Below are 18,886 nucleotides of genomic sequence, written 5' to 3' on the forward strand. Positions count from 1 at the left end.
TGTCCTCCAGTCCCTAAAACATCTTTACCATGCATGATGTAGCTCCCTCTTCTCCGTCTTGGGTGATTTAGACTTCATAGCTTCCTCTTGTACACTGACTCTCCTTTGGATGAGTTAGTATTGGATTACAGGTTCACACGCTCGGCTCTAGACCGCCCGTCGCCCGGACCAATTGCCCCATTCATTCCGAACGCCGGAGACGGCCGTCGCCGCTGATTGGTTATCAGCGTTGGTCTAAAAAACTTTCCCACGGCCAGCGCGTGCTGACAGCCGTCAGCCCAGCCACTCCTCACAAACCGGACAGACAGCCACTCAGAGCTCGCGCGAGTGTGGGGGAGTGTTGCAGTCAGGAACTAGAAAGCTATTGGATCCGTGTCAAAATTATTCATGAAGAGGGGCGTGTCTCGGCCATAGAGCTCCCTTGCAACTGGCCTGTCACTCAACCCAATGTCTGCCTGATAATTCGCTAGTTATGTTGCCATGTCCCGCCCTTACTGGCTGGCAGTGGTGTAGAAATGATACCGTGGGAAAGCTTGGTCCTTCAAACGGATGAGCTCGAGGCGTACCTGTCAGAAGCACGGAGAGTCTGACAACTTAAGGGCTTGGACTATATTATATTGTACTTTGAACGAAGAAAACACGGGAGCGGATAAAAATGAAAAGAAATCACGATTTTAGCTCTTCGGACAGCGAGCTTGACGAGAACATTGAGGTTGAGAAGGAGAGTGTCGATGAAAATGGGTAAGTACTGTAGTCATTCTTCATTTGTGTTAGGTAATATTTGTTCCGAGGGTCCTGCTGCTTTATTGATTTGATGTTGTTTGTAAGAAAATGTATTTGAACAAAATGTGAATATGGGCTGAAATGTGAAAGTTGGTACTGTGTTTGGGAGATGAAAAATAATGTACCTAAATAAATGTTTTATCTTTTTGCTTTAGGAACATTAGTTCTCCGCTCGGGCCAATGTCTCCATCAACAAAAACCCAAGTGAATGCGAGAAAGCGGCGCCGAGGAGTGAGTACTCTTTCTCAATTATTTCCCCAATAAATTGCATGCGTAAAAGTGTGTAATAATAGGCACGTTTTTACAGAAACTAAGTACCCTCTTTCTATAGTAAATAAATGTATTTTATTTTTATTTTGACAGATCATTGAAAAACGTCGCCGTGACAGAATCAACAACAGTCTCACCGAACTACGTAGGCTGGTCCCCAGCGCCTTCGAGAAGCAGGTAAAAACGTTACAGGCGACCTAAAGTTGATCGGAACTCTTAAAGAAAATTTAAGTTGATAAACTTTACACACGTTTTCTCTTGAAATGTATATATTTTCCACTTATTACAACGATCGACATGTCCTATGTTTTTAGTATTTTTACTTAATTTGCCTTTTCTGATTCGCAATCCTGCAGGGTTCAGCTAAACTGGAGAAAGCAGAGATTCTGCAGATGACGGTGGATCATTTGAAGATGCTCCATGCTGCTGGAGGCAAAGGTACATTAGATTATTTTTTTAGATTAAAAATATATTGCTTTCTTAAACATAATATAATATTGATTGACATTAAGGTTGCCGACCTGAATTATTACTTGTTTTGATAATGCAAGCTATGTGCATGTCAATAGATATTTTTACAAATTAATTTGATGTCGAAGAGAACGAATAGGTCTGCCATATTCAAACATGGAACAGGGCGTCTGCTTTAGTTTCTTTGCTTCCTGCTCTACTTGTTTCGTGATTGGCTGAAAACACCCGGTCAACCCTGCCCCTCTGCTCTCCCTCCAGGTTACTATGACGCCCATGCTCTGGCCATGGACTACCGGGGTCTGGGTTTCAGGGAGTGTCTGGCAGAAACGGCCCGCTACCTGAGCATCATCGAGGGCCTGGACAACACTGACCCCCTGCGGGTCCGCCTGGTGTCCCACCTTAACAGTTATGCCTCCCAGAGGGAGGCGCACTCTGTCTCCGTGTCCGGGCTGGGGCACCTGGCCTGGGGCTCGGCCTTTGGGTCCCCCTCCACCCACCTGGCCCACCACCTCCTTCTCCAGCAGCAGCACCATCAACACCAGCCGGGGGCAACGCTATCGCTGACACGCAGCCCCTCCGCCAGCCCTCCGTCCTCCTCTTCTTCTCCTTCTTCATCTTCTTCCTCCTCCTCCTCCTCTCCGATAGAGAGAGAGCCCCGCTCTTCGCCTCATGGCCACGGTCCCAGCAGGCTTAGCGGTGCCACCCCCCTATCTGAGCACGGCCACGCCAAGGGCGGTCCCCTCCGCGTCCTGCCCAGCACCGCCTCCCTCCCCCCGGGGCTGAATCTCGCAGTGAGCTCCGCAGCTGCTGTGGCCTCCAAGCACTCCCCTTCCCTCTCCCTGTCCTCCCTCTCCACACTGTCGGCATTCACCTTCCCCTTCAGTGCCTTCCCCCTGTTGTCCCCCGGCACGCTCAGCCCCCCTAGCCACAACCCATCCAATCAGGCCGGCTTGGGAAAGCATCCTTACCGGCCCTGGGGCATGGAGATTGGGGCTTTCTGAACTCTCTAACCACAACCCCCCCCCCCCACCTCCACCCCTCCTCCGCCCCACATGGACTGAACTCGACCATACGGATGGGCCCGAGGACTCGCCCCTCGTTATGAACTGAACTCGCCAGCCGAGCTGGGCCTTTCTACGGACAAGACAAGATGATGTCCAAAAAAAAGATGTCCTTCTGTCTGTAATATTATATCGACCTTCTATAGAGGAGATAGCTATAGGATCCCACTTTGTATATTTCAACTTTCTTAGAATTTATGTTTTTCTACGATGATAAAGAGAAAACAGTCGTGATAGAGCAGGAAAAGTGATTGTTTTACGGTGTTGAGTTATCTGTTAGTCATTTATCAGAGGACTTGGCTCCTCCCTCTTTCGCGTGCAGCCTATAGGGCGGGGGATTTCACAGATGGTCAGGCAGTCAATCAGTCGCCCATCAACTTCTCAGTGAAACTGTGGCCCTTTGTGTTTTCCCCACTGTACTGTTATCTCGCCTGACCACTATATGAAAGACTGTGTGAATGAGAGAGGCGTGGAGGGAGAGGCTGAGGAGCGGCCCTTTTTTACCGCATTTTATGGACTGGAATAACCGAAACCAGGTGTCTGTTTGACTGTTAATGTTGGGAACATACGTGAACAATCTGAATGAGTCTAAATATAATTTATCCCGAACCCCCTTGTCTTCCATTGTTTTGATTTGCGTCCTCGGTGTGAGTTTCTTTGGCAGCGAAATCTCCTGAAAGTAGTGTATTTACAGTCATGAGTGAAGGGTGAGGAGAACAAAGAGTTAATATCCTTTGGTGGAGCATCTACAGAGGTCCTAAGCCCCTATATTTCTGATTGTTAGCAGATGGCAGTTTAAGAGTGTTCTTTAACATTAAACACCCTACTGTCAAGGCCAGCTGAACAGGCTGCTTTTGACTCAATATGGAACCAATGGGAATCTTAGTAAAGTATTTATTTACTGGTTGTTAGAATTGTAACATTTTCTTTAAACTCCTTTACATTCTACTTTATATGTTTTAGACAAAATACTGTAGGCGGGACACTTCCAAATATAAAAAAAAAAAAGAAAGATTTTATAATATATTTGTCATGTGTTGATAAAACATCCTATTACCTTCAACGTAAGTAGATGCGAATTGGAACAATTTCCCACCCCAGACCGACTGCTCTTTCCTCTAAATGATTTCTGCTCAGAGATATACCGTTGACCTGGTTTGTCTGCTCCAGTTTCCTTCCCCCTGACAATGTGTTGGTGGCAGAAATATATCATCCCATTGATCAGATTTGCTGGTCACTTCAAAGGTTTTTATCAAACCTCTAAGGTGATGCTGTACATATGTGATTTCTGTGGAAAAGTGCTGACAAATCAGATTTCTCAGATGATATTGACATCCTGTTTGTACTCGTGTGCTATCTGTAGAGATGGGCTGTGTAGAAAGGTGGGAAGGCCACTGTGAAACTATTCCATCCTTTACTTATGTGACTGCTTTGTAATAAAAGAAGAAGCTATACAAAAATGAATCCACCTTTTCCTCATCCTGTGTCTAGAACTATGGTGTGATAGAGGCTGTGGAAACACATTGAAAGAGGATATCTGACGGAAAATTCACTGATCTTGATTCATTATTATAAAAGAATAGTAAACACAACTCTTTACATAATACACTAATCTCAGGTGAGTAAATCAAGTCATACAAAATGAACACAACTGGCCACAGTGGATGCAAACTACTGCCCTTCGATATTAACCTCTTCTGCATGTACATGTTTGTTCAATCAGCAATCCCTCCTAATTCATGCATAAAATCTCAAATGTTATCTGCAAGACGGGTCAAAGCCAGGGGAAAGGAAGTGGGATTTAAATGTGTGGCGTAATAGCAGCTGAAAGGGGAATAGAAATTACTTTGTTTTTCTTTTATTTAGATTCAATCAGATCTACAATGATTCACCTTGTTGTCAATCATGGGCTTCCAGTCCAGTGTCAGTAGATAAACTGTGGCATCAAGTAAAACATACTGAATGACAAAGTCGCAATAGTATACCACACCATATTTCAGTATTCATGTGCAAAATACATTTTTATATTTATTTGCTTTTGCAGTGATTTCTTAGCTTGTATTCTATTTTTATTACCTGTGTATATGAAATCATGGAAGGACAAATAGAAAGGGTAAAACAAATCATTTTGTTTCTGTGCATTCATACTCTTCAGTAACATTGGTCATCTTTATTGCAATTATTTAATGAAAAATGAGTGGGTGTTTCGCAACAGTTTTGTTTTAGAATTTTAAGCATTATCCAAACTATGGTAGGCGTGCCCCTAAGAGTTTTACTAATGTGAAACTCGTAGGTGTTAGACTCATGCTGTGATAATAACACTAACAAGCATAATTCGTCAACAATCAGGATGTTGGCATGAATAAAAAGGCAATAGATAAGCTCACCTGTGTTGGGAAAAATGAATGACAATATCAGATAAAGAGGGAGAGGAAGAGGAGGTGGACAAAGGAGAGGAATAAGGACAATAATCTCCAATGACTTTCTTTTTTACACTTTACGGGAAACTGGGCTAGGTCCGGAACCACGTGTTTTCAGAAATTAAGATAAGTAAGTTACTGTATCTGACCACTGTATTGACAGTAAGTTACTGTATCTGACCACTGTGTTGACAGTAAGTTATTGTATCTGACCACTGTGTTGACAGTATTGATTAGGACACGCTGAACAGTACAGCAACATTACATGAACGTGAGACTGTTGGGTAAAATACAAATGTTCTTCTATTTGTAGAAATGAGAGACACCAGTTGATGGTGGTAGAAAATTAATCCCAACAGCAAAAAACTGAGAATATGGTTAAACAACCGTCTACAATTTCAAAAATCGGGAAAGTAGAAAAATTCTAGAATATTTAAAAATACATACTTCTTGGGCTAAATGTGATGGTGAATTGCAGTGCCAAACCCCCCACAATATTAATATTAATGGTATTTGTGTATTTTGTGTACGGTTCATGGTCTCTAGACATCATTTATCTGTAATATCCTCCAAAATCCAAAATTCAACAAATGACACACATAAAAACGTTAACCATGTCAGGTATATTGATAGTTGTAGTTATTATTTACTGGGCCATTGTGTAATAATTGATTGAAATAACGTTTCAGTAGACCAAGTAATACATTTTTATTTCAGTTGATGATTTTGTTTTGTATTTTTTGAGAGTCTTAGTGCTATTTACAAATTACATTTGTAATTTTGGTCAACAATGTTTCAGTTTTGCCAGGCATGTTTACTGTTTTGTCAATTGTGGTTGGACAGAAGTACTCAAACAATTGACACAACCAGTTCCATTTTGAACCCACAGTGCCCCCTGTAGGTAACAGTGTGAGGTATTACACATTCTTTTCACTTATATTGCTTAAGTCATTAAGCAGATGCTCTTGTTCAGAAATAATAGATTTAAGACAGCTTTTCTCTTTTTTTCTTTCTGTACCACTTTCAATCTCCCTGTCACGCTCTGCGATTCTTCAACTGTCTCAGTCCCTGTCCAACTCATTGTCTCTGTCCCCCTCTCTCTCTCTACCTGTCTCTGTCTCTGTCCAACTCATTGTCTCTGTCCTTCTCTCTGTCTCTCTGACTGTCTCCGTCCCTGTCCTTCTCATGTCTGTATCCTTCTCTCTGTTGCTCTCCCTTTCTTTGTCACTCTACCTTCCTCTCTTCCTTTCTCTGTCTCTCAATCTCTCTGTCCTTCTCTCTGCCTGTCTCTGTCCCTCTCTCTGCCTCTTTACCTGTCTCTGCCCCTGTACTGCTCTCTGCTGCGATGTTTGACAGGGGAACGGTACCCGTCACAGCATCTGGTCTCTTTCTGAGGCCTCTCTGTGTGTACAGGAAGCGATTAACAACAAGGGGATATCCTGGACAATGGCAGCCTGGCTGGCCATACTGCATGGGAAGAGAGGGAGAGATGGAGGGGTGTAGAGAGAGAGAGAGAGAGAGAGAGGAGGAAGAGAGGGACGTGGTGTGGGAGAAGGGGAGAGCAGCGTGGGAAGAGAAAACACAGGGAGAGAAAAAGAGGGACAGAGGGAATAGAGATGGAGAGAGAGCAGTGTGGGAGGGGAGAGAGAGCAGTGTGGGAGGGGAGAGAGAGCAGTGTGGGAGGGATAGGAGAGGTAGGAGAGAGAGAAGCACAGTGCTGCTTTGTCCTAGAGCCATGGTTGCAACTCACTCTCCTCCCAGAGTGCTTAACTCCCACGCTTGCCTGGTTGCTGCTGCTGCCCGTCAGAGGAGCGGTAAAGCAGTGCCTCCTCCGTATTTCGTCCACACACTGCCAAATGATCCTCTTCAATGTCTGCCTATCCTCTTCTATGTCTATGTCTATCCCTCTTTCTTTCACACTGTCTCTGTCCACTCTCCTTCTCCCTTCTTTGACATTCTGCCAAATGTGCTCTTCTCTATCTCTCCCACACCCTTTCCCTTCGTTTTCCCCTCTCACTCTAACTTCATCATTCTTCATTATTGGTCCCCTTGCTTTTCATTTCCAAGACTCATAAAGTGATTCTCATCAGCAACTAACAAAGGAAAGTTCGATACTGGGTCTAGTGTTTTGTCATGTAAGACTTCCAAGCACTGCTGGAGTTTTTTTCACAGCAAGGGGTCAAGATGTTACAGCACTGCCAACTGCAATCTTCTGTCACCACCTCGTGGCCATATTAGATACTACATCTGTGATTGATTATTAATGCCTCTCCTTGTCCTTTTCCATTTCATTTCCTACTTTGTCTAATTCAGAGAAAAAATTAACAAAATATGCAACATGGGGCTGGATATATTTAAGCAATAGTTCACCAGTAGGTGTGGTATCTGGTCAATGTACCATGGCAAAGGACTGTTCTTAGGCACAATGCAATGCGGAGTGCCTGGATATAATCCGTAGTTGCAGTATATAGGAAATATATCACAAACGCTGCAGTGCTTTGTTGTTATTATTAACTGTATGGCAACAGAATTAGAACTGTACAAATAAAGGTTTTGTCATACCAGTGGTATATGATCTGATAAACCCCAGCTTTCAGCCAATCAGCATTCAGTATGCAAACCACCCAGTTTCATAATAAAGAATAATACAGATCACAAATATGTATGCAAACAAATACATCCAAAATAAAATGACGACACAGAAAGCCGATATCATTCACAGAACCCCAATCCTTTATTTACCACAGCTTGCTCACAAAGATATATGCGGAGCGGGAAACACACAAACAGGAAGAAATAGAGGCAGGCAGGCAGGCAGATACATCACCACGGGTAGGATGCTCTGATGTCACAGGCAGGATGCTGTGATGTCATCAGCATGTGACCGAGGGTCAGACATAACTTCCTGGCTGTGTTCCCTCTAATTAGACACCTCTTCTGGCACGCACACACACACACACACACACACACACACACACAAACCTGGCCTGTATACAATTGCATGCACCCTTTGCAGATGGCCCTCAACTTCCATTGTCATGTCAACGCTACTAAGATCTTCTAGCTATTATTTAAAGTATATGTGTTGGTTGTTTTTCTATGGCACTACATGTCGCCTACATATGCAGCTTCTCCTATGCCATAGTCTGCTGTTTAAATACTGGGAAAAAGATACAAGGACTCATTCTGGGCAGTGAGAAGGTAAAACTATGACTTTCAACTGTGAAACCTCCCCAGTAGCATGTGGTTCCTCATTGGTACAACATGAAATAAATGAGGGTCTGATTAACAGATAGAGCCATGTGAATGTTAAGGATTTACACTTGCCTCTACATTAGCCTCTATATGAGCTGGTAGCATTCCAGGCACGATTACAGAATCTAAACATCTAAGATGGTTCACACATGCTGACAGAGTGATTGACAGGCCGTGACGCAGGGGTTCTTGAGAAGCAGGAAAGGACCATAACACCCCTCTGTGACATTGCTATGAGCCAAGGATGTCGTGTGACATCTGCAATATTCAACAGACAGAATTCAGCAAGCTCCTCTTGAGGGGCATGTCTTGTTTGCCAAATTCCTAGGAGTGTGTGTTCATATGTGTGTGCATGTGAGAGAGAGAGAGAGAGAGTGCATGTGGCCTGCTTGAATGTGTGTGAATGAACTACTGTATGTTAGAGGGTGGAGGGACAGAGAGACAGACATGAGAGAATCGGGTTATAAATGCTATATTAAGTCTCCTGTAGACTAGCAAATCTCTCTTGCAGGAGTCAATGTGCAGTGACAGCTTGGCTAGCATTCTCCTCATCTCCACACTGACCTACACAGAAACACACATGGTCAGAAAGCAACCAGACAGAGCCAACGCACGTCTGCTGGCAAACTCACGACAACACTGAAGCCTGATAGTACGAGAGAAACTGCAAAGGTGTTTTGTTCAAGAAAAAAAACCAAAAAGTACATCCATAAGTACATCCATAAATTAGAAAATGGCACACTGCAATACTTCTGCTGTATTAACATACTGTATATAACAAAAAAGGAAGTATTTACAAAAAACAATATTCACTTTCACTTGGTGGGTTTCTCATTTTCCTTTTTTTTTTCATCATTTCAAATCTAGCGAAAACATTCTTTTATAGGGAGAGCGGGAGAAATGTGTACTTTTTTCATTTTTCCCCATTTGCTAATGCTGTTGGTGTGGGGTGGTGGTGGACAGGCTGCTCCTCCTCTCCCTGGGGTTGAAGGGGGTGGCGGGGGGGGAGGGGGGGTGTACGACGGTGAGTGGCTTCCCACACCTGTTCACGCTGTCAGCTCTTCCCTCAGCTCTTTGTTCCTGCGCACCACCTGGGCATGTCTCTCCTGAGGACAGAACAGCGTGAGGAGAGGCGGACATTTTTGACACATCCAAAAACCCCTCACTAATAAACCTCCCCTGAGAGTCACTTATAAAAGCCTGTGAACTGAATTCCCCCCCCCTTCTCCTGACATGTTTGACTCTAACGGCCGGCTTCCATATGAAAGCCTTCTGTCGTCCCACTCCCGTCCTTCCACCGCCCTGGTGCTGTTGTCTCACACCACCATCTTTCCTACAAAACCGTATTCTCACCTTCTTCTGCAGGCGTTCCATAATGGAGGCCAGATAGGCCTCGCGGTTCTCCTTGAACTGCTCCATCTTCATGGTGAGCTTCTCCTCTGCCATCTTGCTGAAGTTGTTGTTCTCCTCCATGGCCTTGATCAGAACCTCCCTCTCGTGCTCCCTCTTCTCACATAGGGCTCTGAGGACCAAGGCCTCCTGAGTCTGAACGGGACACGTAGAGTTCATTAGAATGGACCAAAATAGGACACAATAGAACTCAGGAGGAGGTCGGTATACAAGGTACGAGGAAGAGGTTTCAATTCGTTTTAGTACTGTCCCAAGGTACAGACACGGAAACTCAAAGGGGGATTTAGTAGGAGTCTGTGATTCAGTAATAGAACTAACGGGAGACATACAGTATCTCACAAAGGTGATTATATCTTTTCATGTGACGACACTGAAGAAATGACACTTTGCTACAATGTAAAGTAGTGAGTGTACAGCTTGTATAACAGTGTACATTTGCTGTCCCCTCAAAATAACACAACACACAGCCATTAATGTCTAAACCGCGGGCAACATAAGTGAGTACACCCCTAAGTGAAAATGTCCGAATAGGGCCCAATTAGCTATTTTCCCTCCCCAGTGTCATGTGACTCGTTAGTGTTACAAGGTCTGAGGTGTGAATGGGGAGCAGGTGTGTTAAATTTGGTGTTATCGCTCTCACACTCCCTCATACTGGTCACTTGAAGTTCAATATGGCACCTCATGGCAAAAAAAAGAATTGTTGCTCTACATAAAGATGGCCTAGGCTGTAAGAAGATTGCCAAGAGCCTGAAACTTAGCTGCAGCACAGTGGCCAAGACCATACAGCGGTTTAGCAGGACAGGTTCCACTCAGAACAAGTCTAGTCATGGTCGACCAAAGAAGTTGAGTGCAGGTGCTCAGCGTCATATCCAGAGGTTGTCTTCAGGAAATAGACGTATGAGTGCTGCCAGCATTGCTGCAGAGGTTGAAGGGATGAGGTGGTCAGCCTGTCTGTGCTCAGACCATATGTCGCACACTGCATCAAATTGGTCTGCATGGCTGTCGTCCCAAAACGAAGCCTCTTCTAAAGGTGATGCACAAGAAAACCTGCAAACAATTTGCTGAAGACAAGCAGACTAAGGACATGGATTACTGGAACCATGTCCTGTAGTCTAATGAGACCAAGATAAACGTATTTGGTTCAGATGGTGTCAAGCGTGTGTGGCGGCAACCAGGTGAGGAGTACAAAGTCAAGTGTGTCTTGCCTACAGTCAAGCATGGTGGTGGGAGTGTCATGGTCTGGGGCTGCATGAGTGCTGCTGGCACTGGGGAGCTACAGTTGATTGAGGGAACCATGAATGCCAACATGTACTGTGACATCCTGAAGCAGAGCATAATCCCCTCCCTTCGGAGACTGGGCCGCAGGACTGTATTCCAACATGATAACGACCCCAAACACACCTCCAAGACGACCACTGCTTTGCTAAAGAAGCTGAGGGTAATGGAGATGGACTGGCCAAGCATGTCTCCAGACCTAAACCCTATTGAGCATATGTGGGGCATCCTCAAATGGAAGGTGGAGGAGCGCAAATCTCTAACATCCACCAGCTCCGTGATGTTGTCATGGAGGAGTGGAATAGGACTCCAGTGGCAACCTGTGAAGCTCTCGTGAGCTCCATGCCCAAGGTGGTTAAGGCAGTGCTGGAAAATAATGGTGGCCACACAAAATATTGACACAATTTGGACATTTTCACTTCGGGGTGTACTCACTTTTGTTGCCAGCGGTTTATGGCTGTGTGTTGTGTTATTTTGAGGGGACAGCCAAATGCTTTACATTGTAGCAATGTAATTTCTTCAGTGTTGTCACATGAAAAGATTTAATCAAATATTTACAAAAATGTGAGGGAATGTACTCACTTTTGTGAGATACTGTATGTTCCGCCTAGTCAAGGACAAACATCTGATCTCCAATGACGTTTATTTTATTACCCCTAGACACACCCGTATTTGGGTTATGTTAAGGGCAATGGTTACATGGTTACTCACTCTCCTCCGGTCCTCAGCTGCCTCCAGCTTCTTCTGGATGTCCTCCAGTGAGACATCTTTCTTAGGAGGCGAGGTGACGCAGTGGGCTGCGTCTGACACTGGGGAGGGGGGCTTCAGGATCACCTCGAAGGCCTGGCCAGAGGCACGTTTGTTGATGGGCTTCACCTCCATGCCTGCCTCTGAAAAACGGAAATGCGTGTAAGACGATTTGGGTGTGGGTGTTGAAATAGCAGGGACGGGGGTATAATTCCAATCAAACATTTCAGTGATAATAATCCATAAAAACGAATCCATTCATGTAGATGAAATAATTTCAGTATGTTGAAAGCAAGATTTAAAAACTCTGTTTACCTTTCTTCTTACCTTCAAACTCTCCAATAAGGTTTTTACGTGCCTCTGGATACAGGCAGGAGCAGATAAGAGACAGGACAGAAATCTCCTTCATCTTCTCTTTGTACGCTTTGGGGAACAGACACAGACACACACACACACATGTAGTTAACCCACTTCCTCTCCCTAATAAATGATAATTTCCCTTAGCATCGCTGTCGTTAGATGTTCAGGAAAATAAATATTCAGCAAATCCTTAAAAAGAAAAGCATGATCATCAAAGGCGGTCTAGTCTGGCAAGATGAATCACCTTGGGGTTTGTAAGCCCCATTTTGTGTAGCTTTGTTTATGCAGACGATGTGTGATTGTGTTTGTGCGTGTGCGTCTTCGCAAGTGCTGTGTCCTTATATGCTCCGACTTCCACAACGTTCGACCACCTCCCCACAGGATTCGTTAAGGCACGCATCATTAGCTATGCATTTCATTTCAGCCTATTATTTATTTAAAGAGCTAGCAGGCTAGGCTCCCATCTGACCTAGTCTTTAGCTAACTGGTAACATCCATCAGGCAGCATGGACTCCATCCACAGGCAGACTGATGTATTCCCCCATCAGGTCTTTGATGTAACAACAGTTGGATTCCAGACTGGAAATCTACTGAGATATTATTGGCACCCAGGCAGGGATGAGAACCGACTGTAGCCAGCAGAAAAAAGAAAACTACTGCAACATCTTGTACTGCAACATCCTGGTGTTGCCCTGCCTTGGCTCCGCCCTGTACTGTCTCCGCCCTTCGTTTCTCACGGCTGCCGTTCTGCTGGGTACTTTGCAGTGTATCTGAAGTCCCGCCGGGCACCTCGATGTGCCAAGCAGCCACTAGCGCCTGCGACCCATCATTCAACACAAGCGGTAGTGGGCTGCAGGGCTGAAATGCGCTACATTGATCCTTGACATAATTTTCCTGGCCGGGAGTCAGCACTATATAATGCGTGGCTCAGGGATTTATGGTTAAACAAATATTTTATGGGTGAAGTGTAACTAGCACATATGCTTGTTCTGCTCGCTCCCTGCACAGCCAACCTCACACCCTGTCTGTCTGTCTCCCCATCAGCCTCCATCCCTGCCTGTCTGTCTGTTTGTCTCCCCATCAGCCTCCCTCCCTCCCTGCCTGTCTGTCTCCCCATCAGCCTTCCTCCCTCCCTCCCTCCCTGTCTGTCTGTCTGTCTCCCCATCAGCCTCCCTCCCTCCCTGCCTGTCTGTCTCCCCATCAGCCTCCCTCCCTGCCTGTCTGTCTTCCCATCAGCCTTCCTCCCTCCCTCCCTCCCTCCCTGTCTGTCTGTCTCCCCATCGGCCCTCTCTCCCTGTTTGTCTGTCTGCCTCCCTCCCTCCCCATCTGCCTTTGTGTCTGTCTGTCTGTCTGTCTCCCCATCAGCCTCCCTGTCTGTCTGTCTGCCTCCCTGTCTGTCTGTTTGACTGAATGGTAACTTTTCCCACCTATGGCTGTGATGCTACACAACCAGATGACCAGACAGCCAACAAACCCTCTTCTCTCTCTGTATGTCTTTCCCTGTCTCTGTCTGTCTGTTTCTGTCTGTCTTTCACTGTCTCTCCCTCATCCCTGTCTGTCTCTCCCTGTCTCTGTCTGACTCTCCATGTCTTTATCTCCGTCTGTGTCTCTCCCTGTCTCTGTCTATCTCTCCCTTTCTCTGTCTGCTTGTCTCTGTCTGTCTCTCCCTGTCAGTTTCCCCCTATCTGTGTCTGTCTGTCTTTATCTGTCTTTACCTGTATCTGTCTGTCGATCTGCCCGGACAAGCAGCTATCATCCTAGCAGCAAGCCATGGTTAATAAGATACAACCTCAAATGCGATATTATCTCATTTTCAGGAGAGGAGGGGGTAAGGGAATGTTGGTGAATTGTGTACTAGCCTGACCCTTCCTGTATAGGAGGTAGGAGATCAAACATGAAGATGAGAGGGGGGCTGTTTTAGAATGGCTGAATCCCACTGGGATAGAAGGCCCTTAGCCAAATAGAGGCTACTGCTTTTGCTGGAGTGGTGGATGGGATTTAAATTTGCAATTACCAGACCAGAACATTTCTACTGGTGAGATGTGAATGTGTGTGGTGTGTGTGTGTGGTGGGGGGTGGGTTGGGCAGTCATGTCCTCATTAAGACAGCAGTGTGTTTTGCCAGGAGCCATTTACAGCGCATTTCCTTCAGGACAACTGTCATTAACGTATACAGTGAGAGCAACTGGTGATTCAGTAGATCAGAAAATGTAGGTTAAGCGCTTATTGAGCAGATTGGAAGAAAACTACCACTTGTGTTAACAACTTGTCTTCACCCTGGCCTAATGTGTGTTTAGATGTCTGGAATGTTTTCACTGTCACTGATTGGTCCACAGAAATGATGCAGGGTATATTTACGTGAAATTATACCGATCAACTATTTAAAACATTCTAAGGAGCAAGGGTCAGGTTATACTCTCCTATCCCGAAGGAGGTATCCTTCTCACCAGGCAAACAGAGCCATCAGTATGTCGCCAAAGATCATCAATAACCCCACCCTCATCCAAGGTCTCCACATTTCTTCCTTCCTGCTCCTGCAACCCCCCCCCCCCTCCTCCCCCCCCCCACCCCCAACAGGAGCCTGACTGGAATGTGTGTGTGCATTTATGCGGGGGGAAAAAGCTAAACATTTAGTTTAACAGCCAGACTCCTGGCTGTAATATAATGTGCAGAGTAATTAGAGCCTTACTGTGGGAGTTACAGTGAAAATGGGAATGGGATGGGCAATGGAGGTTATTACCAGCATGGGAAGGTTCACGCACCACTACGCATTATTGAACATCATAAAGCAGACAATTGGTCTTTAGGCCCTTTTTATTCCATACCATCAGCTGGATTCATGATCTCTATTTGTGCATTTTCATCAAGGCTTATATTAGGATACAGTGACTATACCTGAGGGACATTCATCAAGTTGCTACAACCTCCCCCGCTGCCTGGGATATTCTGATTCCTGAATTTGCTTCAGGCCTCCACATTTTCTTGTCAAACCATCAATTTTTCTAGAAAAGTGATGACCACTGCTCTACGGCAATATAAGTCAACAGAGTTAGGCGGAACCGTCTTGAGGGTTGCACTCATTGACACTGCAGAGGTTATGATGGCCCCAGGGGGGCGCCATTGTCCCAGAAAGCTTTGGCTCCTAAACACAAAGACAGCAACAGAGGTATATCTGACGGCCACACCTAACTCATGGACTTATCCGAGACAGAACGCCCCAACTTTGTTTGGTAACCAACACCTTGCTCCGTCCAAAATAAACACTTTTTTCTGCCTGGAGTTTGGATCTGAACTCCTCAAAGACACACAAAAAAACAACTAAACATCTGATTATTACCAGAAGCTGATTGTTTAATTAAAAAATGTAATAAGTAATTAAGTGATCAGCAAGTGCATCATCTCTAACCAATCACAGTATGAAATTCAATAAAGAATATTCAAAATATTGGTTTACCCATGTAAGTCTCAGACTGAAATACTGTATGGAGTGCAGGTTAGTGCAGTGAAAGATTTAATCTTGAGTTGTCAGGAAAGCAATACACATGTAAAACCTAATAATAATGACTTGAGAATACAAACGCTACATAATGTGTGTAATAAATTAATAAAGATAATAATAAATGTTAAGGAGGCATGTTTTCTGTCTACTAACCAAGCGGACTGAAAGTTAGCCTCATAATAACCAGATTGATATTGTAGTAGAAAATGTTAGTGTACGTTTGAGAAATAAAGCTGCTTGTGATGAAAAGCAGAACGACTGTAAACTTGAATTCTAAGAGCCTATTATATGCAGTTGTGACAAAGCTGTATAAGCCACAACTGTCAATAATCCTTCGTGACTGTCTTTCTGATTCTCTGTAGAAAACAGGTGGCTACTACTGCAGCAAAAGTCACTGTCATAGCAAACATGATAGGCCTACGCGACCCGTCACAGCTGATCCGGCCTGCCTTCCCGACTGCCCGTGCCCCCCCCCTGACGATGAGATGTCTGGTCCGTCCCACTCAGCCACTGTCTGCCTACGACTCAATCGCAACAAAAAAAAAGAATCCTCGGCCGAGACATGACGAACCAATCCCAACGCAGGTGCAGAGCGCTATCAGGACCTGACACCGTTCCATGTACCGCTGTCTGTCTCTGCATCCATCCATCCATCACTGACCCATTCAGCCGGAATAAAAGTAGCCCCTTGACCGTTGCCATAGAGACAGATCTCCTCACTCAAAAGGGCCTCAAATCCACATGAATATATTAAGACAATCTAAGATAGGCCTATAGACTGTTAATCAATATTTGCACTACCAAATGTCTTCAAAAATATGTAATTTGAATAGTATGGCAATATGAAAGATTCAGCCTATACCTACATAATGTAGAAGCAAAACAGGAACAGCTCATGCAATAAAAATGACTAAACTGATAGAAAATTATGACACATTATAACTTCCATCCATCTTTTCCAGAACCGAATAGTCCAGATAATAAATAAAATGACAGGGCAATCATTGGCTACTAGAATAGCCTACATTTAAATGTGAATAAAATCGATAGACTATGGATTTGGGTGAAGAAAATATCACATTTTAGCAAACGACGATTTTATGTCCATCACAAATGTAGTTCTTCCCCTGATAGCTTCAACTCGGATATAAAGACACATTTATTTTAATTGTAGATGGAAATCCTGCAAACTGATCAAGCACAAAAGTATAGCAAATGGAAGCCCATTAATTGCGAAGATCCATTCACACCCTCGAAGCAGGCGCTCGTGATAAAAGAGACACCGTGATGTTGGGTGCGGTCCTTCTGCATTATGCTGTATGAGCATGTGTCGGGCTAAAGCGGCAGGTGCGGCAGCCAGCATCCATAAGAGCATTTAACCTACTCGAATGATGTAAGGCAAATTTGTCAATCAGATTTAGTGAATCATGGCTAAGTATTTGCTTTACTCACACGGTAAATTATGTTGAATATAACACGTTATCTGGGTGTTTTATAATATAGTCCATACCACGCGCCCCCCTTAATTAAGAATGAGAGGAGAATAGAAGCTGTCAATGCTCAAGGTTGTATGAAAACGTAAAATGATATTAGCTTGCAGGTATACAATAAAAATATTTGTTGACATGCGACATACTTTGACCGCTCCCTTGGACCATTCGCAATCTTTTGTGCCAAGGGTGTCGCCGCTGCATTCTCACGCATGCCATCCTTATTAACCAACGCTCCTTGAGTGTCATCCCGTCCCTAAAAACATAGATGAATAACAGTAAACCCTTAGCTTACCAATTGCTGTTTTAGCCATGTCTGCCGGTTTGTGCGGCGTTGGTTGTCCGGAAGAGGTTTAAGCTATTGAAGACAGCGTGCGTCGCAGTTTCTGGTCGGTGCTTTTCGAGAACAGGGAGCACTGCTGTTAAGGCACTGAGTCAGCAGGAACTGCTATGTGGGGAAAGAGAGCACTGCGCGAGACAGCAAAGGGGGCTCGTGAATAACGAGCGTCTATACGTGCTCAAGCAGATTGGCTACGGTGGTCCTCTGACGCGCATCTCCAAGAACGTAGCTTGCTCTGATATCCCTGAGTTCAGTCGGCCCTATATTAAAGGTGACTGGTGGGTGTCACCATCCTTTGTTTGTCATAATGAAAAAGGCTTGGTAGAGCTGAAACTGTTCATTATGGTTCTTGTCCATGGTGCTGAAAAGGCATCAAAGCGAAAACTGATAGTCTAAACGTATTACAAATATATAATGGTAAATAAAACCTAATTTGACCTCAGTAGTCGACAGGGTTTGAATCAATTCGGAATTGAGTTGCGAATTTCTCAATTCAGTGCTCCAAGATAATACTTGAAGGTGCATTTGAATTGGCCACAACAAACAGGAAACAGAATTTAAGAAGGCCCTGTTGTTGGTTGTCTACGAAGACTGCATTCGATTAAATACTGCAGTCAACTGGGAAGCAAACATCTCATGACAAAGAATAATACTTTTAAGATAGTCAAATTCATTAATGGTTTGTTTATTCTTTGAGTTAAGGGGCTGGCACATCCATTTTATAAAATATTTGTTATATGAATGAGACTTTCCTGTTTCACCTCTTACATGCATTGTTTTGAATTCAATTATACCTACAATTAAATTGATACTATATTTGTCATATGAATGGAACTTTCCTGTTTCACCTCTTAAATTATTTGTTTTGAATTCAATTATACCTCCAGTTAACTTGAAAATTAAATTCAAAATCATTAATTGATTAAGAATTTCCAAACACACCGAAAACCCTGTCAGGATGATGTTCTGTACGTGACAGAACAACAGTGATTTGAAAATAAACATTTGTAGGTCTCAATAGCCTATTTTATTGATAGCCTATGCAATGTTTTAATGTGTGGTGGCTAAATGGTTTGTTCTTTTGTCTTTCTGATTGATACAAAGCAGAATGGATATTTGCAATGGATTTGCCATGCCCACAATAATACCCGAGAGCACACGTGAGGTGTGTGTGTATTTACAATCTACTGCCATTAACTACATACATGTACTACGAAGACAGTTATCTACTATAATTAATCTAAAATTGGTTGATGAACAGAAATCTTAACAGGATACTCCATTAAAGTGGAAGCCATTAATTGCCATGTCCATGCTAAACAACTTTTTTACGACTAGAGGCATTTATCATTTTATTTGACCAGCAGTGGATGTCATATCTGTTTCCTCTACAACCACAAGATGGCGGCAGACGTTTACTTGAGTAGTCACCAAACCATAATTAATGGACGTGATCTTGTTTACTTTTTGGGAAAAGTCACTGGTGAACACATTTAAATTTCCCAG

The 18,886-nt window shown here is 44.1% G+C and overlaps 2 protein-coding genes across 3 annotated transcripts; one reads left to right on the top strand and one right to left on the bottom strand.

The window, feature by feature from the left end:
* Positions 1 to 524: 524 nt before the first annotated feature.
* Positions 525 to 4,051, top strand: hey1 (hes-related family bHLH transcription factor with YRPW motif 1). Its single transcript, XM_010873386.5, has 5 exons — positions 525 to 741; positions 939 to 1,014; positions 1,147 to 1,230; positions 1,410 to 1,491; positions 1,783 to 4,051. The coding sequence occupies exons 1-5, from the start codon at positions 656 to 658 to the stop codon at positions 2,523 to 2,525; spliced, it is 1,071 nt and encodes a 356-aa protein (XP_010871688.2). The 5' UTR covers positions 525 to 655; the 3' UTR covers positions 2,526 to 4,051.
* Positions 4,052 to 7,715: 3,664 nt separating this feature from the next.
* Positions 7,716 to 17,564, bottom strand: stmn2b (stathmin 2b). Of its 2 annotated transcripts, none has more exons than XM_010873387.5 (5): positions 17,336 to 17,564; positions 12,008 to 12,115; positions 11,657 to 11,835; positions 9,614 to 9,805; positions 7,716 to 9,366 (listed from the first exon to the last, which is right to left on the bottom strand). In XM_010873387.5, exons 1-5 carry the CDS (start codon positions 17,352 to 17,354, stop codon positions 9,307 to 9,309), a joined length of 558 nt encoding a protein of 185 aa, XP_010871689.1. In that variant the 5' UTR covers positions 17,355 to 17,564; the 3' UTR covers positions 7,716 to 9,306. The 2 variants fall into 2 exon arrangements, with proteins under 2 accessions (XP_010871689.1, XP_010871690.1); XM_010873388.4 differs by having other exon boundaries at positions 12,020 to 12,115; positions 17,336 to 17,559.
* Between the last annotated feature and the right edge of the window lie 1,322 nt (positions 17,565 to 18,886).

This window comes from Esox lucius, chromosome 10 (genome assembly GCF_011004845.1).
Source record: "Esox lucius isolate fEsoLuc1 chromosome 10, fEsoLuc1.pri, whole genome shotgun sequence".
Lineage (NCBI taxonomy): Eukaryota > Metazoa > Chordata > Actinopteri > Esociformes > Esocidae > Esox > Esox lucius.